Raw genomic sequence first — 27,363 nt, forward strand, 5'->3', positions numbered from 1 at the left:
TTCCTTTCTTTCCTTCCTTTCTTCCTTCCTTCCTTTCTTCTATTTTTTATAATGATTTTTATTTTTTCCATTATAGCTGGTTTACCATGTTCTGTAAAATTTCTACTGTACAGCAAGGTGACCCAGTTACACATACATGTATACATTCTTTTTTCTCACATTATCTGCCCTGTCATAAGTAACTAAACATAGTTCCCAGTGCTACACAGCAGGATCTCATTGCTTATCCATTCCAAAAGCAATAGTTTGCATCTATTAACCCCAAATTCCCAATCCATCCCAGTCCCTCCCCCCTCCCCCTCCCTCTTGGCAACCACAAGTCTTTTCTGCAAGTCCCTGTATTTGTAAAGTAACCAACACTTGCTGCCTCAACAGACAGACAAAACTCTCAAATGTGTAAGTCCACTTAGCTCATGCAAAGTCCAAACGTAGGTTGTCGAGAGTTCTTCTCCATCTGGTGACTCAGACAACCAGGATTATTGCATCCTTTTATTTCCTCCTCTTATATAGCTTTCAGGGTTGCTCCCAGGGATAGTAAGGGTTGGAAGAGGCATACAAGCTCTTAACCATTTTATCTCTGGGAAATTAATTCACTCTCTTCCACAGTTCTTTGTCCAGGACCATCACAAGGTCCCATTCTTACAGCAAGGAGGGTAAGAGAATAATACCATGTTTGGTAAGCATTAACTCTTTCTGTCATAGGCTCTAATTCCCTAAGTTCAATCCCTTCCTGCTTGAGATACATAAAGAAGTTTCTGATCTTCTTATTGATACTTTATAAAATAATACATAATCATAGAACCTAAATATATTGGTTTTATGAGAGGCACTAATCAGTTGTTACCACACCTAAATGTGTAAATATTAGTTTTGCTATATATGTAATCAAGCTTATTATCTTACCTAAAACTCTTTATACATGTTTATTGCTTAGCTCATTTGCCTACTAAGAGATATTACTTGAGCTAATAGACTCAATAGTAAAGACTACATGGGTACTAATGTCTTAAATGAAGAAAACAAAACTTGGTTGATATGAAACCTATTTATACATGGTATCTACCACTCCTTTGAATTAAATGATTTATATTTTTTAGTGAAGAGTGATGCTTTTTTGAAATTTATAAAGATATAGGACTACATCTCTTGGATCTGTAAAGACCAGGGCCCACATCATTATTTTCTTATGCCAACATGCCTGATGATATAGAAGATTGTACTAAAGTGAGCAAAAAAAGTTGTGAAACAGAACATTAATTCCTGAAATTAGACATTATCATGTTTCATAGAAAACTATTAGCTTCTGTTCGGCTCTTATTCAAGAAACAAATAATACATATACAAACTCACTGATGCAACACAATATTTTAAAACATTTCTATTAGCATGATTGTAGATGTAGGTGCATCGTGCACATTGTGCTAGACCTTCACCTTTCCATTTGAAGGTGGTGTTCGATGGACAGGCACTTGTTTCCACCTCAGTGACTAAGGAGAAGATGGGTTAACTTCCAGAGATGAGGTACAGTCAATGCAGGTGGCAGAACTAGCCTACCCCATGGGCAACACTCAATTCCTGCCTGAATTGAGACATTCACCACCGTGTTCTGCCTATTCGTGTCTCAGTCAACAAATGAAGGTCATGTTACTCCCTCCAGTTTGTGTTAACAAGAAATGTGGGTACAATGGGCAACCTGAAAGACTAGAATGAATTGAGAGTAAGCATTTCAAGTGAGCCATTCCAGGACTAAAGTCGAATTCAGCCACTTTTCATTCAGGTTAATTCATGCAAAAGAGAATGAAGGGAAAGAAAATGAGTGGAAACTCACTTTGAATGAATACTTATTCTGGGCCAGCTTCTGTGCTTAATAATTTGAAGTATATTTCCTTACCGATTTATCACAATCTCCCTTATAGAGGCACTATTATCATCCTTATTTTATAATAAGGAGACCTAACTATGTCACTTACTGCCTCAAAAGCTTTGAGCAAAGCTTCTTGTCTCTCTCAGCCTCAGTTTCCTCATCTGCTAATACCTACTCTATATCTAGGCATTCTTCACACATGCAGTTATTTCTTTAATATCTTCCTTCCTTGCTGGACTACTGGCTATATGAAGCTTTCAAATGCAGACCTGTCTTATGCCAAAGGCCCTTTTCCCACCATGTCTCAGAGCCGACTTGCAGGAAGGGGCTTGAAAATAAGAGCTCGCTTGGACAAGGAAGAGCTTCCGCAGACACATGCGCATCCTGAGGCAGAAACCACGTTTAGCAAAGTACCATGGGAAGCTTATCTTTGCCACTAAAAATACTCATACATCAAAGGCCAATGAAGAAAAGTGACCAGTGGTGATAAGCAGGGAAGGTCACCCCGCTGTCGATGACTGCTGGCACCCACGCATCAAGGGACAGAGAAGAGACCTGAGTGAAGATTAAATGCCTCTACTTTGTGTGCCAGGTACTGAGACTGGGGAAGAATCTACAAAGAAATATCATGAACTTTCAAAGTTACTCACTTAGGACCAAAGGTCAGTGGTTGGTCTGCTGATCTGCTGTGGGTCTTTTTGCCTCTGCTCCTTGCCAGGCATGAGAATGGCACATGGGAACCCAAACTAAAAACTACCAGGACAAGACCCAGGATGAGAACGTCTACGATCATAAGAATCAAAATAGCAGTTTAAAATTGCTCTAAACTTTTCCCTATCACTTCGTCATCCAACCGATGACTATAGGATCTACCCCCGCTATGGGCCAAGTTCTGGAGATACAGTGGTGAACGTGACACATACGGCCCCTGCCTTCATGGAGCTGATAATCGAGTAGTGAAGAAAGTGTTAGGGAATCATTATGTGCATAGAGGAAGCCTAAATGCAGGGTAAGACTGAAGCTGAGGTTGTACAGGTTGACTTTGTACATCATCATGAAAATAGTAAGTGGTGCAATCAGCCCTCAAACCTGCACCTCTGTATTTGTTGTTCAGGGCTCTTTCCATATACAACACTGCCTGGCTGTCTACCTCTAAGGACCCCTTTCTATCAAGGCATGCTGCTTTGAGTCTACTGAAAGGGGAATGTGGTGAATACAAACTAGAACAAGAAAAGACTAAATAGATTACAGGTGATTCTGGAGGTAACCTTGAGTCCTCCCCTTTCTTGGCTTTGAACCATAGGGCTCTTAATTTAGGAGGGGTTCCCTTCCTTCCTTCAGTCCTATATTATGGCCACACCTATATCATATGGAAGTTCCTGGGCCATAGGGCTCTTATTTTAGGAGGGGTTCCTTCCCTTCCTTCCTTCCTATATTATGGCCACACCTAGAGCACATGGAAGTTCCTGGGCCAGGGACTGAATCCCAAGCCACAGCTGCAACCTATGCCAGATCCTTTAACCCACTGCACCAGGCCAGGGATCAAACCCATGTCTCCCCACTGACCTGAACCACCAGATTCTTAACAGCAGGAACTCCTAGGATGGGTTTTCAAAAGGAGGTAGGAAGCATATCTCTGAATTGCACTGTGATTCATAGAATCTTTGCTTGGCTAAACTAGAGTCTTCCTTAGTTTCCAAGAAAAATCTATCATCAGGACACCTGTGACTTTCCTCGGGGTCACCTGTCACCTGGTCAGTAGATGTCTATGTCGAGCACCTGCCATAAGACCCAAGCTGCAGTCTGCATCCATCCTCAAAGAATAGTTTTAGAAGAAACTGTGAATCTCACAACTATACTGTGGGCAAGGCCTTTGGAGACTTCCATGTTGACAACGATAAGAACCATCTCTTTGTTAACTGGCTCTAGAGGGACGGGATAAATAAAAATGGCTGCTGATACAGGTGCTGGAAATGTTTGACCTGTGGAGACTGGTTCTGAGGAAGACCTGAGCATCAGTGCCTAGGAGGTCTGTGTGGCCGTGCTTCTCCCTGCCCAACCATTTAACATGCCCATGACAAGCTGGGAGTCTGTTATGCGCTCAGCCTGGCAGCAGGTGCTGAGGGATTTCATGCAGAAGATAAAAACTTAGAGTGTGGTCTGATTAGGAAATTGAGATCCAACATGAAATAGAGAATAAAAATTGCCTGAAGGAGTCCAGAGAGAGGAGAGGTTAACTGAGGTGGGAAGAATTTTAGAACCTTCACTTTGGCAATAGGATTGGCTGAGTGTTGGGGGAGGTGAGCGGTCTGGAGTTGCTGGGAGAGAAGGGCAGGCAGGGCAGGGTACATGCACCAGCAAAGCTGCAGAGGTGGGAGCTGGGAGGGCTTGTGCAGGACACCGTGGCCCATCCAGTGAAGGGGAAGATGTGTCCTGGGGAGCAATGGGATTTGGCTAGTGTGTCCACTACAGCACACCCAGGATCACAGTCAGAAAACCTGGGTTGGGGAGCTCAGTGGTAATGAACCCAACTTGTATCCATAAGGATGTGGGTTTGATCCTTGGCCTCACTCAGTGGGTTAAGGATCCGGCGTTGCCATGCGCTGTGGTGTAGGTCACAGATGTGGCTGGGATCCCGCATTACTGTGGCTGTGGTGTAGACTGGCAGCTGCAGCTCCAATTAGACCCTTAGCCTGGGAATTTACATGTGCTGCAGGTACAGCCCTAAACAGACCAAAAACAAACAAACAAACAAACAAACAAAACCTAGGTTGTGACACAGACTGAGGTTTTGTCCTTGTACAGATACATTCTCCCTCTGGGCTTCACTTTATCCCATGAACAGGTTGTTCCCCTGGACATCCTTTAAGATCCTGTTCCAGCTCTAGCAACTATGACCTTTCAATTTTCAAAGCTATGGGGGATCTTCCGGCTGAAGAAGAGAGGGGGAAGCAGAGAACCAAGGTCACAAGGAACAAAGAGAAAAACGTCCCATTACTTTGTAGCAGGGCTGAGACCACCCCCCCCCCCAGGAATTCCTTAAAGCAGAAGGAAGAAGTCAGGGTGATTTCATGTTCGGGGGCCGAGGCTCACCGACCTCTCTCCTCCTCCCAGGCCTCACTGTCCAAGGGGTGGGAACACATCCAGCTCCCACCTCCGTGTCCTTTCCCTTCTGTTGCACCTGCTTTTGATAGCAAGACATGCTTCACCAGCACACCCTGTACAAGTGGTCATGCACATTTCTTTCTTCAGAATCGCTTCCTCTTGCAGATGCTTGCTTCCTCACGAGCCAGTTATCCAGTGGCCACCGTGGCAGTTTTCCTTTAACGCCTCAGAGCTGGGGCCTGCAGAGGGCCTGCCTTCTACCGGATGGGCTCACGATGGTGGGAATCACCTCTGTCGTCCTGGCAGCTGAGCACCAACCCTGGGTAGCAGGCCTGGCGAGGGCCTGTCTCTCAGATGGAATTCCCACAGCAGATAATCTTGTCTTTGTCTCAACACGGCCAGAGCACACATGACATCTTAAACAGGCTCTTATATAAAACAAGAATGTTGCAACCAAACTATTTTGATCTAGATGTATTTCCCTCAAAGAGAATAAATACATAAGAAAATTCATTTTTGAAAACCATATAAAAATAAGCACGTATACACACACTCATCAAGGGAAAGCTTCTAAGACTTTGATTTTTTTTTTTAATACTGCTATCAGCATCCTCAGTTCCTATTGAACTGAAGGAGGAGGCATTTCTGTTTGATCATTTTTATCTCCTCCCCCTTAGCAAGTAACTGTGTTTTAAATCGCCAGCTGCTCTTAACAAGAAGCAGAATGACCAAAGTTTCCTTTTCTTGATGGTGTCTTATAAGATTTTAACTGCTAATATTATTACTTCCACCACTGAATCACATGAGATAAATCTTCCCAAGTTTGTGAGGTCAACAACCAAGGTTTTGTCAAAGCTGGAAAGCAGTGTCTGTATGTGGATGTTTCTCACGGTTTCTCACAGGGGGAGAGAAGTAAAAAGGCATTTATCGAAATTAAATCATCTGCTCACAAATAGCACATTTTTTTCCCAGGCTGAAAGATTTGAAAAGAAAACACAAGCCCTGGGCACGTATGTAATAGACAGAGGGAAAGAGTGATCAGTCTCAAGTAATATACCAAACAAAAGTTTTAGAAGTAACACTTGGACAGAGTAGTAGGTACATGCTTTATCTTAAAAACCGAATGTAATGAAGTTAATACGACTGAGGAAAGATAAAAGATGATTTCTCTTCTCTAGTCATCCTGCAGGAAATGAAGGCTGGGGGAAGAGTATGTCAAAACTGCATCTAAACAGAAAATTTCAGGACTGCTCAACTTAACAAAACTACCCCAGAACTGAATTAGTGAAGGGCACTCAGATCCAAAAACAACAACCCAAAGTGTCTGAATCTCTTGGATGTAGCTCAACTCATCTCACACATATTTTGAATCTAAAACAAACTCTACAGTTGCTGACAGACAGTGTGGAAAGAAACATGACTTCAAAGATGCTCACAGCAATTCACAAAGACAGGACAACTCCCATCATGGGAATTCACGTCATGCCATTAAGTTAATTTTTATAGCACTTGGAGAATTAGGAAAAATTTGCCACCGTGACCACAATTAATCTCAGCACTTAAACAAAATTATTCAATAAATCTATCTTCTTCCATCAGTGGAAATAACTGCCACTTTAAACAGGTGTATAGCAAAAAGGGACAGAAAGTGGCTCACCTGGGAGATGCCCAGGTTTAAAGTTTTCTGAGTTAACATTGATGTGATGTTTAAGGAGGAGCTAAGGAGGGTCAAAAGAAGGATGATTAAACAAAGGCGAACTGATTAACAAAAGGCTAAAATCCAGAGACGGAAAGGATGGCAACCAGATCCACTAAGAGGTAGATGTGGGCTTCCCATCCCACTCATGATATGCACCCAACATCAATCCCCCATCTGGAGCCCCCTCCGCCGTCCAGAGCCAGGCTCTGCTGCTGCTAGGTTGTGTCTTGTTACCGTCCTTTTTTCTTCTTTCCTTTCCCTTAGTTATAGTTATAGTTAGCTTCCTTACCAGTCCCCCCCCAGGGGGGAGGGGGAAGAGCCTGTAGAACACCCATTCATTATTATCGGACAACTAGCATCTATCCTATACTTCCTAATCATCCTAGTACTAATACCAGTAACCAGCATCATCGAAAATAGCCTCCTAAAATGAAGAGTCTCTGTAGTATATTAAATACCCTAGTCTTGTAAACCAGCCCTCTCACTTTCCTGGCCCACAGTATTTGAGTGGGATCAGCTCTGCTAACTTTGATAAACACTATTATTGCTATATCTTGTGTTGGGTGCTGAAGATGCAAAGATTAAAAGTCATGCTTGGAGTTCCCGTCGTGGCTCAGTGGTAACAAACCTGACCAGTAACCATGAGGACTCAGATTTGATCCCTGGTCCCACTCAGTGAGTTATGGATCTGGTGTTGCCATGAGCTACAGTGTAGGTCACAGATGCAGCTCGGAGCCTGAGTTGCTGTGGCTGTGGTGTAGGCTGGCAGCTACAGCTCCAACTGGACTCCTGGCCTGGGAACTTCCATATGCCACAGGTGTGGCTCTAGAAAGACACAAGAAAAAAAATCTTGCTTAAGGAGCTTAAATCTGACAATGGAGGAATTCCCATTGTGGCTCAGTGGTTAACGAACCCGACCAGAGGTTGCGGGTTCAATCCCTGACCTTGCTCAGTGGGTTAAGGATCCAGTGTTGCCCTGAGCTGTGGTGTAGATTGCAGACTTGACTCGGACCTGGCATTGCTGTGGCTGTGGTTTAGGCTGGAGGCTACGGCTCCAATTGGACCCCTAGCCTGGGAACCTCCATATGCCACAGGTACAGCCTTAAAAAGAAAAAAAAAAAAAATCTGACAATGGGAACAGTGAGCGCATGTATCATGTGGAGATGGGGTGAAGGAGGAGAGTTGCAACAGCCCCACAGATTTAGAGACCTGCAGTAGATGTCGCCTACAATACCCCTGAAGATACCCAGCAGGCGGCAGCCCCCTGGAAGGGCTTGAAGGATGCATGTGCACCCATTTCCCACGTGACTCCTACCTGAGCCCACTCAGAGACTTACACCCATCCTTCCAGGACACTGACCAACAGTGGCCAACATCACTCTCCATCCCATTCTCTTTGTCCATATTCCCCAGATTTAAATGTATAGCCCTAAAGGTACTCACTAATAACCCAGCCCTCACTTAATTACTTTTTTTTTTCATTTTGAAAAAAAAGAATAGTACATAGACATGAATTAGGTAAATTACAAAGCTAGAAGCATGGTTCCAAAGTTTAGATAACTGAATTGTATTGTTTATCCCTCTAGCAAGTCCATTCTAAAAATAGGCTCTCTCTAAGTACATTAAGCAACAAAGAAATGGCTGCTTCTCCTGCTGGCTTCCCAAAACCCCCTCCCGGGGTCTCCTCAGGCTCTCCAGGGACCAGTCCTTCAATGACAGGCTGACTTCTGAGTCAGCTCAGTTGTGAATGTCATGAGTGGCTTCGATTTGGAATTGGGGATTTGTTTCTTCTTCTAGGCTGGGCGTTAGGGGCTGGGAGCTTGGGGATAAAGGAGACCTGCTGAAGAATTGCCAAGAAAAATCAGTATGGATTTTTCTAAGGTACTATTCTGAAGGAACAAGTAAACAAATGAAACTCCTTAAGGGAGGGCTGATTATGTAAGCTGCATTTATGAAAGCTGGCAGAATTACTGATAAGCACACACTTGCTTGCATGGCCCCGGATTTCGTCATGTTATGAAAATTGGGGTCCCTTGTCAAGGGTGGCACTGAGATGATTCTGTGTGATACTATCCCTGCCACTCCAAATAACATCCTCTAAAAACTAACAAACACCTGCACGTAGACAACTTGGGAGCGGCATCTCTGGCCTCGGGAGATGCTGGGAACTGGGTGGACAAGGGGATTAGCAGCGAGGGCAGTGGCCGTCTCTGGACCAGCCAGCAGTAGCTGAACCTCGAGAGAGAAGGGGGTAGGCAAGGACGGCTTTTCTCTTTTTAGGGTTACCTTGTCTCCCTAGCTCCCAAGTCGCTTCTCCACCAAAGGGCCCCATTTGAATTTCCAAGTCAGGGTGACGATCGCCAGCAGGGGCAGCACTGCCGCTGTGGTTTTCTTCCACATTATGTGTCATGGATTTTTCATCTTTGCAAGTCGGATAGATACGCACTGGATGACACTGTGACGTGATTCATAGAACAGCCCTACCAGCATCTATACTGTCATCTCTTTTACTGATAAGGAACGAAGGCCCAGGTAGGTCCGGTGACCTGCCAGAGGTGACAAGACATACCTCAGAGGGCTCTTTTGAGGATTACAAAAGGTCACGTGAGTAACTGGTGCACAGAAGTTCTTCCATAAATATTGGCTCTGTCCTCCTTTCTCTCAGATGTTCAATTAATGTTTGCTGCATTACTGTTTAATTAATGTCTGCTTGTTATATTAAGTGAAAACATGGGGGTTCTTTTGATATATGTTTTGTATTTTTATCAAAAATCTCTGCTTTTACGTTTTATTACTGCTTTTTGGCAACAAGGTAAAGTTGCAGAAAGTTAATCAATTCAAAAATTGCTCTAATTCTTCATTTGTGGCCCCAAAATGACATTCAAATGACTTCATTTTAAACTATTCAACTCTAAAAGATGAATTCACATTTCTCTATTTCAGAAAAGAATACTCCCAGGAGTTCCCATCATGGCTCAGTGGTAACAAACCTGACTAGTATCCATGAGGACGCAGGTTTGATCCTTGGCCCTGCTCAGTGGGTTAAGGATCCGGCGTTGCTGTGAGCTGTGGTGTAGGTCACAGATAGGCTTGGGCTCATGTTGCTGTGGCTGTGGTGTAGACGTCAGCTGTAGCTCCAATTCGACCTCTAGCCTGGGAATTTACATATGCTGACGGAGCAGCCCAAAAAAAGAAAAAAATCAAAGCAATAACTAAGAATGGTTTCAATTATCTTAAATATATTTCTTTTAAAAGATGCCATTATCACAGAGAAGGAACAATAATACCAGCATCAGCAGTCACTGTCCTCAGTTTTCTTTGTATGAGGATCTCCTGAGAATGCCTGGAAATTGTGGGATTTTGACTACAGTAAAAAAAACAGAAAGATTTCTTGAGAACTCAGAAAGGGAAAATGTAAGAGTAAGTACTAGATTTGATTCTTTGTTTTCTCTGCCTTGATTTTTTTTTTATATATATTTCAAACAATTTACTTTGTAGTAAAGTATGTTGCCCTCAACAGCCATTTCCTGTTTTGACAATTTTTCTTCTTCGAGGACATTATAAATCTTTGTAAATACAGTGTTACTAGATTAGGGATATTGGCGGAGAGAGAAAAGAGGACAGAAAAAGACGAAAATCTCTCCATCTCCAGATCTTGTGAGTGCTATTTTAATTTTGCCTCACATTTTTGCAGCATCTATTAAGAGCCCTTCTCCACAGCAATGAGGAGCGAATCACCCTTATATATTAGCCTTACACATACCCATGGATGGTGGCTACACTGGGGTGATGGTTTGTGAGTCTGGCTCATTGGAACCAGCTACTGTTCTTTTATTATTAGGGTTCTTTGGCTTCAGCGATGGCCCTGACCACGCTCAAGCGTGCACGGGGATACAGATATCAAGCCTTGAGAGACAAAGTTGATCCTGAGATTATACCCTCTGCTGGAATACCCTCTGTTGTTTTCATAATTAGTAACTAAAATAATAGTTATTATTACTGAAGGTCTGGTGGTAGTCACATAGTGTCTAAATTATTTCAAATCCGGAGTTCCTGTCATGGCTCAGCAGTTAGCAAACCCGACTAGTATCCGTGAGGACGCAGGTTCAATCCCTGGCCTTACTCAGTGGGTTAAGGATCCGGCACTGCCATGAGCTGTGGTGTAGGTCGAAGACAGGCTTGGATCCTGAGTTGCTGTGGCTGTGGCACAGGCCAGTGGTTACAGCTCCAATTGGACCCCCTAGCCTGGGAACCTACATATGCTGTGGGTGTGGCCCTAAAAAAACAAAAAGACCAAAAATAAGTAAATAAATAAATTAATAAATTCAAATCCTCCTATCAACAACTCAAGACAAATTGTTCCCATCCTAAGGAAGAGGAAACCGAGATTTAAAAGGTTAAATAATCCGTCCAACATAACCCAGTTACTAAGGAGCACAGAAGGAGTTGAACCCAAGCTACTCTAACAGGGAGTGTGTGCATCTGCCTCTCATTTGCCTACATATTTTAAGTTATCTAGAGGTTAAGAAGGAAGGATTTCGTTGGTTAAAAAGTCCATGAGATCTGAGTCACCCGGTACAGTCTGGACATGCTGGTGTCCGACAAGAATTCAGGCTGATCATCAGTTTGGCAGTGACGATTCTCCAATATGAGGAGGGCATTAGCAGGATTACAGCTAAGTGATCTTATAAGAGTCAACTTCTTTCAAGACTTTATTTGGCTTGTCATTTCTGTCACACACCCAGTAGAAATTCTCCATTCCTACAGCTTGATTTTAAGGAGGTTCACAAGGTTGGTGGTGCCTAAAAATTAAACTAAACTAAACCCTTATCTCTCAGGACCATTCTAAAAATCCAGTTAATCATAAAGTTCCAGTCAGGCGCTTATAATATATTTCTTGATACTCTGTTTGCAGACTTCTGTTTTTAGGCACATTTACTGGAACAGAATTCATTCCAAGCTAAGCTGGGTAGACCACAGCTTTTGCAAAATGCAGCATTGGCATGATGCAGAGATGTGTGTAGGCGAAGAACACAGCATCCTTGGAAACCCCATCACTTCCTCTGGTATATTTAGCACAGAGAGGTAGAAGCTGGCTTGTCAGCCACGTGGCAAATAAAATTTGCTTAGTAACTCCCAAACGGTGGTTTCCAGGCTCTGTGTGGCTGGGATTTCCTGTGTCTCCATTCTATTCAACTCACTTCCTTACAAGTCAAAAGGATAACCTACACTGTATCTTTAGAAAAACTCAACCCCATACTTAAAATCTTCAATAGCTCCTACTCCAAAGTTCAGCTTTGTGTCCAATGCCCTTTACAAGCCGACTGTCATTTGATAATTTCCCACCATGCCTCACTCATCAATTGCTCTGGATTTACAAAATCATCCTCCGCTGCTCTATGTCTTTTCATGAGCTCTGATTCTGTTCTTTCTTCTACTTCTCACCCTTTCAAGGCTTAGCTCAAATGTCTCTGTCTATATGAAGCTATGGATGTCTCACTGTGACCTTCCAGGTGGAGGGATCTGTGCCCTGTCCGTTTTATTTGCCTGACATGAAATAGGTGTCCAATATTTAGCAGTGAAATCGGAGAGGTCCTTGTGAGCCCACTTGTGCAATGCTGCCACGATACTGTTTTATTTAGCCTACATTTCTCAGACAGTCCCGCCCTGGACTTCTCTGGGTCCCATTCTTGAGTGGGCAGAAATCCACTGGGGCACCAAAGATGCCATTATTAGGACTTTTCATAGCCCTTCCTCTCCGGGATAAATAATAGCAGCTTTTTAAACTTCCGTTTCCTTCACCAACACCATATTTCTCAACTTTCTAAGGCATACAGGCCCAACCAAAGCATATATGGGGGAGGAGGCTGATCAGGCTAGGGACAGAGGGGCCCCGGAGACCCTTCCTCTCACAGCGTGCATCCCCCACCCCTCCAGATTCTGCCAGACAGGAAGGAATTCATCATGATGCTGTAGGTCGCTGGGCCCGGGTCTTTTCTACTTTTAGACAGAAATGGTGTATTTTAACGCAATGATAAAAGAGTAACAGCGATATTCACGCAGTCTAAGGCTCTAAAATGACTGCGGACTTTCCCCTACCACATCCAAACTAAAAGGTAGAACACTTTTTAAGTGATTCATTTTTAACAAATCTTATTTTATCTCCTGACATATTTGGAAGATCAATCTACCCACAGTTTGTCTTTTTACACATGCCGGTGGAAATGCCTGTGTTAGCCAAATGAGATAGGAAGATGCAGTGTGTTTAAAAAGTAAAACTTAAAAAATGTGTTCAAACCTTAGGAAAAGTTCTTAGCAATTCCCAGCTGAAAAAACATGGATCTGCCACAGGTCTTAAGGTAAAGCCAGACACGACACAACTTGCCCCTGGAGGAAGAACATGTCTGAATAAAAAATGAGAAATCCTCCTCTAAAGATCATGAAAGGGAGCCACAAATGCCTCCTGACTATAAACCTACTTGTAGAAGTAAGAAAAAAAGGGGGAAAAGCAAGCAAATTCTTAGTTTCCAATTCTTCCACTGTTCTATGTATTTGCATCTCTAGATACAATCATAAAAAGTCCAGGCCAAATTCTGTTCATAAAAAAAAGGCAAACAACCATTGACACATTAAAATTCAAATTAGGAAAAATAAAATTTAATGCTGGGGAAAACATGTTTTTCCTAAGACTTGAAACAAGCTGATTTATTGTTCCAGAAGCAGACATATTATTTCCTCAAATATTGAGGTGATTTCAACAGAACACCTTTCCCAGGGCTTAAGTCACCCTCCTTGTGTTCACAAAATAACTGTAGAGGAATGGCATCCAAAATGGGAGCAGGAAAGAGTTTGCGGAATGTTTTAAGATAAAAAAAAAAAAATTCCTTCTGGAAGTAAATAAATCCTCCCAAATTCTGATGTTATTGGCGGTCATAGAAAAACCTGGCAGAGAGAGCTTGTAGCAAACATTCCCAATAGTACTACATTCATCTTAATAAAATAGGCTCAGCTGATGCAGCTATGCAGTTATATGTTGGGTAAAGTTTGCACTTGGGTGGGTGTAAATGCTCTTCAGGGAATAATATAAGAATAACCTCTACCATGACAGGTAAGGAACCATTCTATGGTTCTATTTGTCCATGTTCCAGCCAATGCAAGATTCCAAAGACAGGCTCAAAAATCTAGAGTGAACATAAATCCAAGGCCAGTTGTACTCAGTTCCATGAAGTGTACTCAGCAAGGATTCCTCGATGCTTCTTCAGTTCTGGGGACACCAGTAACGCCCCCGAGTAACGTTTCCCAAAGCACACTCCACAGAGAAGACATGCCCACCACATGTTTTTTTTTTTTTGATGAATAAAGAAATGGGAGTTTCCCAAACTTATGTGACTGCAGGGGAAGGTCCTTTCTAACGGGATCTCCTTTCCAGATCTGGACCAGTCCTAGTTGGCTTCAGGCTCCAGCAACCTCTAGCTCTACCGTTTAGGTGTTCATTTTTTAGAAGCTTTTCCTTTCCCTCACCCAGTTATTCTGGGTTAGACCTCCTGAGACATTTCCAAGGGAGGCTTGACCAGGGCCTGGGAGAAGAAAATACTCTTCCTGGATAAACCCCCACCTCCAAGAGGGAACCCACTGTATTAGAAATGCCTACAGAAAGCTCTAACTACACCAAAGACTAACTACACCATGGCTTCAGCTGTGTCCCCTGATTACTTCTGGGCCTGGAGGGCTTGGTGACTCCTGTGTGATTCTTCCTACTTACCTCTGCTTATCGTTCCTATTAACAGAGTGTTAATGGCGATGGCAACAGCAAGAATCTCTTTTTTGTCTTTCAGGGTTTTTTTTTTTTTTTTTCTATTTACCAAAGTAACATGTTTGTTACACAAAAATCGAATGTTATATAAGTATATCCAGTAAAAAGAGTATCTCCTGCCATTCTGCAAATGCTCCATTCCCCCCAAAATCCCAAGCCTGTTTCTGTCAACTGTTTCCTCCTCATTTTTAATGACGTGCAAGACAGGAAGCGCTATACTCTGCTGGGAATTCTTCACTGCGCCCCCTTTCCATCAAGGATTTCTATTTATCTTTATAAAAGAAAGCTCAAAGATCACCTTCACGAAGGTGCCCTGACTCAGCCAAGCCTCACCGCTCCCTTCCTTCATGAGCTGCCCAAAGTAATCTGCACACACTTCAATTAAAGAGCTGATAACAATTTCACTGCAATTTTTGAATTAAACATCTCTCCCACTTCAAAGACTTCAAGGACTATGTCTCCTTCCTCTTTGTTACAAAGTACCTGGCACACTTGACATGCAATCAGTACACAGTTAATATTTGTTGAGTGAACAAGTGAAGAAATATATAAATAAAATATTTTTCTAACACGTAGATTTTCAAGCTTTATAAAAATTACAGTCAAGATGCTTATATTTAATGCTTCTCTAAAAAGATGTTTCACATATATCTCACATTGCAACGACCATGTAGTACTGCTAATTCTAATTTTTGCCCCTTGTGTAGGCTTGAAAACTTAAAATTCCAACTTCACAGAAAATGGTAAAGTTGGAAGAATTTTGGGATGGATGGTGGTTTATTATTTATGTGCCAAATGCACATTTTGAAGCATAACATCTTTGGCCATAGGCTTTGTCCACTGACACCAGAACATTCCATGAAATGACATTTCAAATAAACAGTTTCATGTCCAGTAAACCACAAACACAAAAAAGCATTCAACAGCATTTCACAGCAAATAGCCTTCTGTTGACAGTTACTTAGGAATGACTGATTTTATTTGCAAAGCACAGATACCTCTTCTGTTAGATTAACTGAATATGGTTTTAGCTGATGGCTTGGGCAAAAGAGTGAATCTACAATGAGTAGTGAAAGAAGTGAACAAAGGGGAAGAGACGTGAAGGATGACTCTTAGAACAATATTCCTAAATATCAGAAAGTCCCACTGGACCAACACTTCAAATTAACAAGCCCCACTGAGGGACTTTGACATGCATTCTGCATGACATATTGTCCAAGGAACAGCAGCCAAAAGGAGTCTCACTTTTCTTGGAAAAATAGATTGCCATAGAGAGTTCATATGTCACCAACCAAATAGTTTGGGCTCAATGTAATTAAGTAATATAATTATGAACCCATTTTGTGGCCTCTAGCCCAAAGTCCTATTTCTTACTCAAGTATGTCAGAAGTTTCATCTAGAATGCATATGTCTATGTCAGATCTAGTTTTTCATATTAAAACACATGGACAATCTACAAAAAGAACTTGACAATCTAATTCTAATTTTAAAATTAAAGAGTAAGACTTAGTGAGTGCAATCGCAGGATATGAGGTATCTCGTGGGTTCTGTGCATTCAGCGTAAGTAGGAAGTGGAAGCAGGAAGTGTGCACTTAGCGAGTAGGAAGTGGAAGCAGGAAGTGACCAGGAGAAATTCAGACTCTTACAAATTTAGTATGAAAGTGGAAAACAAGTGAAGGAGGTCAGTGGATTTCCATCATACAAGGGGTGGTGACTTAAATAATAAAGGGAAAGGATATATAGGGATATCATAGCAGCTGGCCCTGGAGTTATATCAGTACAACTAATACATTGAGTTAGAAGGCAAAGCAATCACTAAGTGGGTGGGAGTTAAAAATATAGATGTATTATATATATAATATATATTATATACACACATTTCATATATATACATACATATATAATACATATAATCCTCTCCTACATAAAAAATATGGTACTGTCAGAGTCATGCTTAGTAAATGACAAAAGTTAAAATTTATGGAGTATTAGGATTGGGTTAGGCACTGTTTTAATTATTAAGGGAATTGATTATTTAATTTTCAAATCAACATTATGAGATAGGAACTATTATTACCTCCAATTCACAGATGAGAAAACAGCCACAAAAAGGCAAAGTAACCTGCTTAAGACCACCTGCTACTAAATTGCAGAGCTGGGATTTGAACCCAGACAGTCTGGTTTCAGAGGTTTTGTTTTGCTTTTTTTTTTTTTTACAGTATGCCATGCTGCCTCTTAACACCTACTCAAAAGAAATATTCCTCTTTATTTTAGAGTTTTATTCATGTTTATATAGCTTTTCAGAACGCTATCGGAGAGTTAAGCCCTGAATTGATGGAGACAGATTACTAGCTATCAAAAGCAACTGAAGTCAATGTACTTTCAGAGCTGGAAAAAGATACTCAATTCACCTTTGCATGCTGTTTGACATTTACTCATGCAATTGAATTCAACTCAATTAACAGTGATTTAGGGTCCCATGCTGAGTACTAAAGAAGTAAGATTCCAAGCCTAGAGAGGCACAATTTTTATTCCAATCTAGAGTGGATAAAATACTCTGGAAGCTAGCAGTTGAACAGAAATGGAGAAAACAAAGTCCAGGGAGTTCAAATGACCTTCCAGGGGCCAAAAAAGTAATTTGTGGCATAGAATGACCTAAAAATCCCACTGAGATGGGTCCAGCTCTCCTTTTACACTACCACTCTGCCTGCAGTCAAGCTGGTGGGAACCCATTAAAATAAAATTAACTTTCAAATAAATATCTGTGTCCTAGGAAGAGGAAAATGGTACCTGCCTGCTTCATCTCTAGGGCCCACTTCATTCTGGAATGAAGTTATGACAGAGAGAACAGATAGCCACAGGAATACTTTTTTTAAAGGGAGAGGAGGAAAGAATTCACATACAGAGTCTCCCAGATCTTCCCTGAAGGACTGAGTGTTTTTCGGTTTTATTTGGTGGACAATGGCTCTCGTGCAAACCTTACCCAATTCTACAAGCAGACTTGTTATCATGCCTTTAGTAATAACTATGTGTGTAGGTACATATGTACGTCTCCAACTATATTCTCAGTCTAAGGGCCTGAAGAACAGAGGACATGCTTCTGTACACCCAGCTTTTAAAAGCGCTTTCAAATAGTAGCTGTTCAGTATGGTACTGATGCTAAACTTGCAAGGATAGACAAGGTAAGGCTTCCCATTAGTTTGTCTTATTTTCTTACAAAGTGACCCTAAATTCAGGTTTCTCCGAGATTTTTCTTAGTTTGCTTTTGTGGGGCAATTTTACATGCTACCCTCTCCACCCACCACCTGCCAGGGGACATTCGGTAATGTCTGGAGACATTTTTGGTTGTCACAACCGGGAGGGGGCGGGGGAATGGTGCTCCTGGCATCTAGTAGGTACAGGTCATGGATGCTGCTAAACAGCTTCCAATGCAAGGGACAGATTTCACAACAAAGGATTATCTGGCCCAAATGTCAAGTAATGCCAAAGCTGAGAGACACTGGCCTATTTAGAAGTTAAAAAAAAAAAAATGCATAACCACCTTTCCATTTCTCCATGTTTAAAACACTAGCGGAGTTCCTGTCGTGGCGCAGTGGTTGATGAATCCGACTAGGAACCACGAGGTTGTGGGTTTGATCCCTGGCCTTGCTCAGTGGGTTAAGGATCTGGCGTTGCCGCAAGCTGTGGTGTAGGTCGCAGACTTGGCTCGGATCCTGTGTTGCCGTGGCTCTGGTGTAGGCTGGCGGCTACAGCTCCAATTCAACCCCTAGCATGGGAACCTCCGTATGCCGCGGGAAGTGGCCCTAGAAAAGGCAAAAAGACTAAATAAATAAATAAATAAAACACTAGTAAGATATGAATAAAAATGATGCTCTAAAGATTTGCCCCAAGACAATTTCAGCCGTCTACTGTTCAGAGAAACAATTATTTAAAGGGCTGATTTAGGATTAGAAAGGTTCATTAGAAGTCAAAGGAAAAGCATGAATTTAAACGCATGTGTACTTAAGGAAGCAGTGTAAACCTTTCACTAAAGGGAAGGTTCTGATCTTTACTACACTGGAAACTGAGGTTACTCTACAGTTACAATTTAAAATATTCCGTTGAGGAGGCAGGTTCAAAACCACCACTGGTCTGTTCAGACGTGGAACTCTCATTTCAGGTTGTTTCGTTATTTCCCATCTCACTCAAAATCCACCTTTCGACCAGCACACAAAGAGGAAAGGTATGGGGTTTTTTTGTTGGCAATAGGATCATCAGAATAAACTGCTTTCCCAAATAGCCCTTCCTTCTCATGGCTGTCCATCTTTCTTTCCCACGTCTAGGTTAACCTGGAAGGTTCCATTTTTCATCCTAGCTTCCTTATCGCAGCCAAAGGAATCATTCCTCCAGGACTGCTTTGCTCTCCTTGACTTCCGTCATGGAAAGACGACAGCAGCAAAGCTATGCTAACAGCTTGAAGATGTCTGGAAAGATAAACAAGGACAAGGAAGCGGGGGAGCTGCTGATTTTTCTTTGCACTTGGTTATGACTTTCTTACAAAGTCTCCAGCTGATGCGGTTGCATTTGCTACAGTTTTATTTGCTTGTTCATTTTCCCTAGTGGCTGATCATCTTTGCTACTTTGGATATCCAGCAGACACTTGAATAAAATTTTCTTTCTTTAAGGGGACAAATGAGTTCTTTTCTGAGAATCAACTGACAAAAAACACACCGGCCTCAAAAGGACCTTTGAACATTCCACAGTAACTAATCTGTTGAGTATTGTGTGTGTTGAGTTAAACATGTCACCACTGCCACCCTCACACATTGGTTAACGACTTTCTAAATATTTACCAAGATCTTTAATAAGCGAGAGTGCTTCCCATGATATAAAGGCTCCACCACCATCATCCATGGCACCCTGCCCGACGTCCCAGCTGTCCAGATGTCCACTGACCAGTACGACCTAGAACAAATAATAAAAAGAGGGAAAAAAAAGCTAAGCAGAAATGACATCAAAGAAGAGGCATTCATAGGCACTCCAAATACAGAAATGAAGCTTTTATATTTTCTTTTCTATTTTTATGTCTTAAAAGATCTATATCATTAGTAGCATAAACATGGTACACAGGCATTTACATAAAGGGTATAAGATCATTGTAATAGTAATAAAATATCCCACCTTGTCCCTCTCTTTATTAATATAATTTTAGGTCCTAAAGAAAAATGGTTTATTACTGATGGATGTTTGACAACGTCATTAGAGTGCTTAAAACCTAAATGACATAAAAATGGATCTCAAAATCTTAACCATATTCTCAACTGTCTCAAATTCCAGCAGACAAATAATAAACATGTGTTAAATTGCATTCAAGTGAAAAAGTGAGAACGGTAATTAATTTTTTTTAATTATTGTGCTTTTTCAAGGAGACTAAATTTTATAGACATCTTTTAAACAAAGTAAAAACCAAGTAAAATGATGCTGGGTTAACAGGTTATCCACATTGAAAGTATGTCTCTTGATCTCTAGATAATGCAATATATAAATATCAAGTCACATAAATTGCAAATTTAAATAAAGATGTTAGAGGAAATCTTAGAACAGCTCTGTCACTGGCAATAGGCAAAGGTTTCTTAAACTGGGCACAAAAAGTGCAAGCTATAAAAGAAAAGAATAATAAATTGGACTTTTAAAATATTAGGAATACTTGTTCATCAAAAGACTCCACTGAGGAGTGAAAAGGCAACTCACAGAGGAGGAGAAAATATTTATAATATTTATATTCAGTGAAGGTCCCACAGCCAGATTATGTAAAGAACTCCTATGAAACAGTAATGAAAAGAGAGTCCAGTGATAGACAAATGGGCAAAAGACTTGAAAAGACAATTCACAAAAACAGATACACAAATCACTAGTAATCATACTAAAAGTTGCTCAGATTCATTACCATCAAGGAAATATAAATGAAACCCCATTCAGTGCATATCCATTGGAATAACGAAATGGAAAAAGACACAAAATATTGGTGAGGAGATGGAGCACCGAGAGTACTCAAACATTGAGTGTGAGTATAAATACTTACAATCACCCTGGAAATAGCTTAGCTGCTAAATCTGAACACATACACACCCCGGGACCCAGCAATTCTCCTCCCAGCTACACACCAACAGGAATGGATGTGTGCGGCTGCTTTCACCAGAAAGGATGTACCAGAACATTCAAGGACTATTCGTAATAGCATCAATCCCGCCCCTGCCCCGCCCCAAGAAAACTATTCAAATACCTGTCAGCAACAGAATAACAATGTATTGTACTGACCCCTGGAACATTACACAGCAGTGGGGATGAAGAAACATGATAAATGCATGAATCTCATGAACATAGCGAAGAATCAAAGCCAGACAGAAAATAATACATTATGTATAATTCCACTTACATAAAATATCAAAACAAGCAAAACAGGAGAATGGTCGACCATGGTAAGGAAGGGCATGATTTCTAGATAATGCAATATATAAATATCAAGTCACATAAATTACAAATTTAAATAAAGGAAGAGGGCACAGTCGAGAAGAGGGCGCTGGTCATGCTCTGCTTCTTGACCTGAGTACTGGTTATGCAGGTGCCCTTGGTTTGCAAAAGCTCATCTCATCACACACTTAGGATCTGTGCATGTTCTCTGAGAATATTACACTTCCATAAAAAGTTTTGTTTTTTTTTTAAAGTTAGATAGGTCGATGTCTACATAGGCAGTACGCAAACCAAAGCTGAGCAAGTCTTCTTGATGATTAACATGAGAATTCCCCATGACTTTGGGAAAGCAGGATTTGGGGTTAAAATATCAGGGTGCCCCCTCGCACTGCCTCCTTCCCTGAGCAGCTGCAGGATCTCGCACTGACTCTGTATGGACAAACAGACCCAGCCTACTATGACTTCACTGGAGTCACAAACAAGGACAATGCCCCAGACTAACAAATGGCCATGTAATGAACCCAAATGGATTGTTTCAAGGGGGGAAAAAAAAAGGATGAAGAAAAAACATGTTGCAATAGCAGGAAATTCTGATTCAGAAGTGGTGTAATCCCATTTGGGGATGACAAGCCAATTAGTCAACATTCTCACCACCCTCAGAACCATTTTCCCAATGAAGTTAAAGTTTCAGGGGATAAAAAGTGTGAACATCTACTTTAATCAATTTTTCCTTGAGATAACACAAGAGTAACTAAATTAAGGCAACTATTGTTTAACCTTCAGACTTCCTTCAGAATAAGTGAGGTTGTTTTACTATCATACTTTATGTTTTCTCAAATACCTCCATTCTCCAATCCAGGATTATTATTTAAACTAACAGTTAAATGATGGAGAAAATGGTTTTGAATGATAAGGAACTAAATGACACCCCGTAGGGTAAGGTTATTGGCATGGTGATATGGAAGAATGATCACAAACCATTTGAATTATGAGTTTGTTTGTGTTCCTTTTTTTTACAAAATATATTGGGGGTCACCAAGAGATAGTAGTAGTAATTCTATTATTAATTCATTTAAAAACTAGCCCATGAGAAAAAGTTTCTTCTAATTCAGTAGCATCTTTGATGAACTTGAATTTCCCTCATCATAAGAGCTTCGACCTTGAAAACAGTAGGGGCAGGAGGTCTCATTCAACATGATGTCCTGCTAGCAATGTCTTAATGCAGTCTCACCAAGGATGCCAGCGGAAAAGTCACTATGCCTTATGCCAGGGTCAGGCAGAAATGAGCATGAATTGTAACACATTTGGATCTGATTTAAGGAAACGAAACAAAAACAAGACAGGGTTCTGAGATATAGTAAATCCAGTTTTATGAAAAAGAATCACCTTATAAAAGATAGGAGAAGGCACTGGTTCTGTTGCCAGATGTGGGGCTCTTAGAGCAGTAACATGGCCTAGAACCAACAGAGAAGTGGGGCATTCACTCCTGTGCTGAGCCCTGAGGCAGACAGAGCACTGACCAATTCCCCGCTTCCCAATTTCCTTCCTACAACCACCTCCTCCAAATGCAGTGAAGAGTAAAAATTATTAAAACAGGAGTTCCTGTCATGGATCAGTGGTTAACAAATCTGACGAGCATCCGTGAGGATGCACGTTAGACCCTTGGCCTCCATCAGCGGGTTAAGGATCCGCAGTTGCTGTGAGCTGTGGTGTAGGTCATAGACACAGCTAGGATCTGGCATGGCTGTGGCTGTGGTGTAGACTGGCAGCTGTAGCTCTGACTGGACCCCTAGCCTGGGAACCTCCATATACCACAGGTGTGGTCCTAAAAAAAAAATTATAAAAAACAAGAGCAAGAGCCAAGAAGAGCCACCACCAAACACATGAGGAGGCAGAATGGGGGCTGTGAGGCTATGAAATACAAAGTCTGTTATCTGTGAGGCACACATTAGCCCCGACCACCAAGACCCACTCAAGCCTTAGGGTAGGGAGCCGGGGAGGGGCTTCTGCAGTAGGCCAGAGAGGCACTGGATGACAGCCTGTGAGGATGAAGAATGGGACTGGCACAACCAGCTGCCAGCCAGCTGTGGGTCTGAGAGCCAAGATACACTACATTAAGGGTGAACAGACAGCAGCCCCCTGGACAAGCCCCACTGCTTTGTTGTTGGGGCATATGGAGAGACGGAGTACAAACAGATTTGCCTGATTAAAAGGAGGATAAGAACATAATCTGAATGAGACGTGAAAAATATGGCAGAACAAGGGAGAGAGAATAGCTTCAAAGGAAGTACATTCTTGCAAAAACACGACACGGCAAGATAGTGGAGAACACGTCTTTGGCATGTGTGCAAAAGCCCTTAATCAACAGTTTTTATTGAGTTTCTATTATGTGCCAGAGATACAGACATGGACAACACAAGCAAATATTCTGACTTACTGGAATTTATATTCTGGGAAGGGAGATGGGCAATAAATAAATATAATATAATGATAGTTTTAAGTATTATGAAGAAAAACATGTCAGAGAACGGGAACAGAGGGTGGTGTGGTAGGGAGAGGAAAAATCAGTTAGCTTCCTCCTAAAGTGCAGATAAGTCACAGGAGAATTCCGGCCCCACCCTAACAGTGGGAGCAATCTGGATAATCCAGAAAATCATAACTTTTTAAAGGCCCATTAGAGATCTGGGATTGGAATTCAACCAAAGGGACTGAATTGCAGAGGATAAGCTCATCCAAGGAGCAGTGGGAATATGGAACTGTTTGCCTTTAGCCGTGAGTGGAGGGAGAGGCGGGAGTTATGAAAGCCGGACTGGAGTTCTCACTGTGGCCCAGCGGAAATGAATCTGACTAGTATCCATGAGGATGTGGGTTTAACCCCTGGCTTCGCCCCATGGGTTCAGGATCCAGGATGCCATGAGCTGTGGTGTAGGTCGCAGATGCGGCTCAGATCCAGTGCTGCTGTGGTTGTGGTATAGGCCAGCAGCTACAGCTTCAATTCAACCGGTAGCCTGGGAACTTCTATATGCCACAGGTGCAACCCTAAAAAGAAAAAAAAAAGAAAAAAAGAAAAAAAAAAGCAGAACTCGAGAACCACTAAAATGTTAAAGGGTGAGTGTGATTTAATATGAGAGTTTAGATTCTCTGGGAATCACCCATATAAGGGCCCTAGGTACCCATTTTCCAGATCTTTCCCACAAGCCTCCATCAGATGCCCACATGGAAGTGCTGAGGGCAGGGCAGCAAACCTGCTCATGCCCAGAACCGGCACTGATGGAAAGAGTTCTGCTGGCCCCGGATCAGGGGCTCAGATACTCACTCCCACAGCTTCTGGCAGAGTGTGGCTTCCACGGCGGGAGGAGCAGAACTGCTGAGAGAGCCCTTCCTTCTTGAGCTCAGGCACAGTCTGCCTGGTTAAGGCTGAGGGGCAGAAGCACCAAGAAATCACTCTGACCTTGTCAGGGGCCCCCAGGGAGGAAGGAGCGGAGTGGTGACAGTTCACGGCCAAGGGAAGACGCATGGGCACTTTTGTGGTGCAGACACGTGGTGTCTGCTGAAAGCTGAGGGCAAAGGAAGACGCTGGGAAAACTCCTCCTGCAACCCAACCCCTATGCTAAAAAGAGACTGGCAGCAGCCAGAAGTAGGTGAGCACCTAAAGTAAGAACAGAAAGGATAAAATCCCAACCTAGCTCGACTCCGAAGACACAGGCTCAACCACCCTCACAGCTTGACAAAGGAGAGGCCTCATTTTTGAAACATGCATACTGCTCATCTCAGGCACTACTGTTCTCTTACAGATGATATTCAGCACCCAATAAAAAAGATAGGATGTATAAAATACGCAAGAAAGGGAGTTCCTGTCATGGCGCAGCGGAAATGAATCCGACTAGGAACCATGAGGTTGTGGGTTTGATCCCTGGCCTCACTCAGTAGGTTAAGGATCCGGCATTGCCTTGAGCTGTGGTGTAGGTCACAGACCAGGCTCAGATTCTGCATTGCTGTGGCTGTGGTGTAGGCTGGCAACTGTAGCCTGGGAAGCTCCACATGCTGTGGGTGGGGCCCTACAAAGCAAAAATAAATAAATAAATAAAATTTAGAAATAGGCAAGAAAGAAAAAGAATTATTATCAGGAAATACTGCCTTCAACACACCTAGACCTAGATATAGCCAAGATAGTTAAACAATCAAAGACTTAAAAAAATTATGATTAATCTGTTAAAAGCTCTAATTTAAATGATAAGGACTTTCACCAGAGAGATGACTATGTACAAAGTCAAATGGAAATGCTACAAATGAAAAATACAATATAATTATTCATAGATGTGCTGAATGCTTAAATGAAACAGAAAATTAAAACTTTTGTAGAAAAATGAAGAATATCTTTGTCTTTGGGAGTGGAGGATGTCTTAAGATATAAAAAATACAAAGCATGAAGCATGAAGAAAAGATGTATAAATTCAACTATATGAAAATGAAGCCTTTATGTTTATCCAGAGAAATCACAGAATGAGAGGAGTTGTTATAAATTGCGAGAAGCTATTTGTACTACATACAACCAAAAAAATTGCTTATATTAAATATATAAAGAATTCCTTGGGGGTAATAGATGCAGACTATTATTGCCTTTGGAAGGGATTAGCAATGAGATACTGCTGTGTAGCACTGGGAACTATGTCTAGTCACTTATGATGGAGTATGATAATGTGAGAAAAAAGAATGTATCCATGTATGTGTAACTGGGTCACCCTGCTGTACAGTAGAAAAATAACTAACCTATTGGGGAAATTAAAAAAAAAAGAATTCCTACTAATCAACAGGAAAAATACAAGAAATTCAAAAGGCAAATGGAAAAAAGACATAAATAAGCATTTTACAGAAAAGAAATTATGAATGGCCATCAAATACTTGAAAAGATGACCAACTTTATTATTGATTAGGGAAACGTAAATTAAATCCTTAACAAGATACCGTTTACACCTATCTAACTGGTAGAAAGTTTCAAATCTGAAATGAAGTTCTGGCAAGGATGCTGAGCAAGAGGAATTCTCATCCACTGCTGGTAGGAGCAGGAAATTGTTAATCATCTAGGAAAACGAATGAGCATATCCTTTTAGGTTGAATACATCTAACGATCCAATAATTTCTCTTTAGGTGCAGCTTAGAGGAATTCTGGCCCTTGAGTTCTTGAAGACATGTACCCAAATGGTCATAGGGGAACAATCATAAGGCCTCCAACTAAAACCAAAACAAATGGTCATCAACAGTAAAATGGATAAATAAATTACGGTATACTCAAACAATGCAATATTATAAAGTAGTTAAAATTAGCTACAGCTACATATATAAATGTGTATAAATGAATATAAAACTGAAATATGGGGAGTTCCCATTGTGGTACAGGGTAAATGAGGCCAATCAGTATACATGAGGATGTGGGTTCGATCCCTGGCCTCGATCATTAAGTCAGGGATCCGGCATTGCCATGAGCTGCAGTGTAGGTGGCAGATGTGGCTTAGATTCTGCGTTGCTGCGGCTGTAGCGTAGGCCAGCAGCTGGAGCTATGATTCAACCCCTACCCTGGGGACTTCCATGTGCCATAAGTGTGGCCCTAAAAAGCAAAAACAAACAAACAAGCAAAAACCCCAGAAACAGTAAAGAAAAAGCAAGAATAAAATGAATCACAGAAGAAGTGGAAGAGTATGATTCCATAACATAAATTTCCAAATTCAGTGAACTAAGTAACATAATCCCTAGCAATGCATACAAAGATGGTAAAATCATGAAGAAAAAGCAAAGCAATGGTGAACAAATATTAGGATGGTGTTTCTATGGGATGGGGTTAGAGCGGAGAGGAGGAAATCATCAGAAAGGGGTACAGAGCAGGCTTCTCAGGCACTGACAGTGTTCCCTCACCGAAACTGAGTGAGAACATATGTCACCCTTTCCTTCTTCCTCTTTAGATTATATACACGTGCTAAATAAAGTCTTTTGCACGTGTGCTGTATTAAACAATAGCAAGAGTTATAGGCATACCTTTGGAAGGCATGGGGCTCAGGTAGTTTTAAGTGAGTTCAAAGAAGCATTAAAGGACAGATTTATCTCATCCTATTTTGACAATTGCAAAGCAAAGGAAAAATATGGAAAATGGCTATATTTACTTTCAATCATAATTTTGTTACTAAAACATGAAAAACCAACCCTAAAAACCTAAAACTAGTGATCAAATATAGTTGTAAAATCCAAAATATTTGTATCTAGCAGCATATTGAAAGCTATTGCAGTCATGGGCCCATGTTTACTGCAGTTATAGATATACAGTCAGCCCTCTCTCAATATGTTCAGGGTGTTTGGTTCCGGGGCCCCGAGCAAATACCAAAATCCATGGATGAGCAAGTCCCTTGTATATTATATGCATATCCTCTCATAAACTTTAAA

General features: G+C 41.5%; 1 protein-coding gene across 1 annotated transcript in view; it reads right to left on the reverse strand.

Annotated features, from left to right (window-relative positions):
* Positions 1-27,363, reverse strand: part of CPQ (carboxypeptidase Q) — a gene marked incomplete at its 5' end in the record, with an annotated part of 363,297 nt that overhangs the window by 130,941 nt on the left and 204,993 nt on the right. The window contains 1 exon segment of the mRNA NM_001243691.1: positions 19,314-19,425. Within this exon segment, the coding sequence (NP_001230620.1) occupies positions 19,314-19,425 (112 nt within the window).

This window comes from Sus scrofa, chromosome 4 (genome assembly GCF_000003025.6).
Source record: "Sus scrofa isolate TJ Tabasco breed Duroc chromosome 4, Sscrofa11.1, whole genome shotgun sequence".
In the NCBI taxonomy this organism is placed as follows: Eukaryota; Metazoa; Chordata; class Mammalia; order Artiodactyla; family Suidae; genus Sus; species Sus scrofa.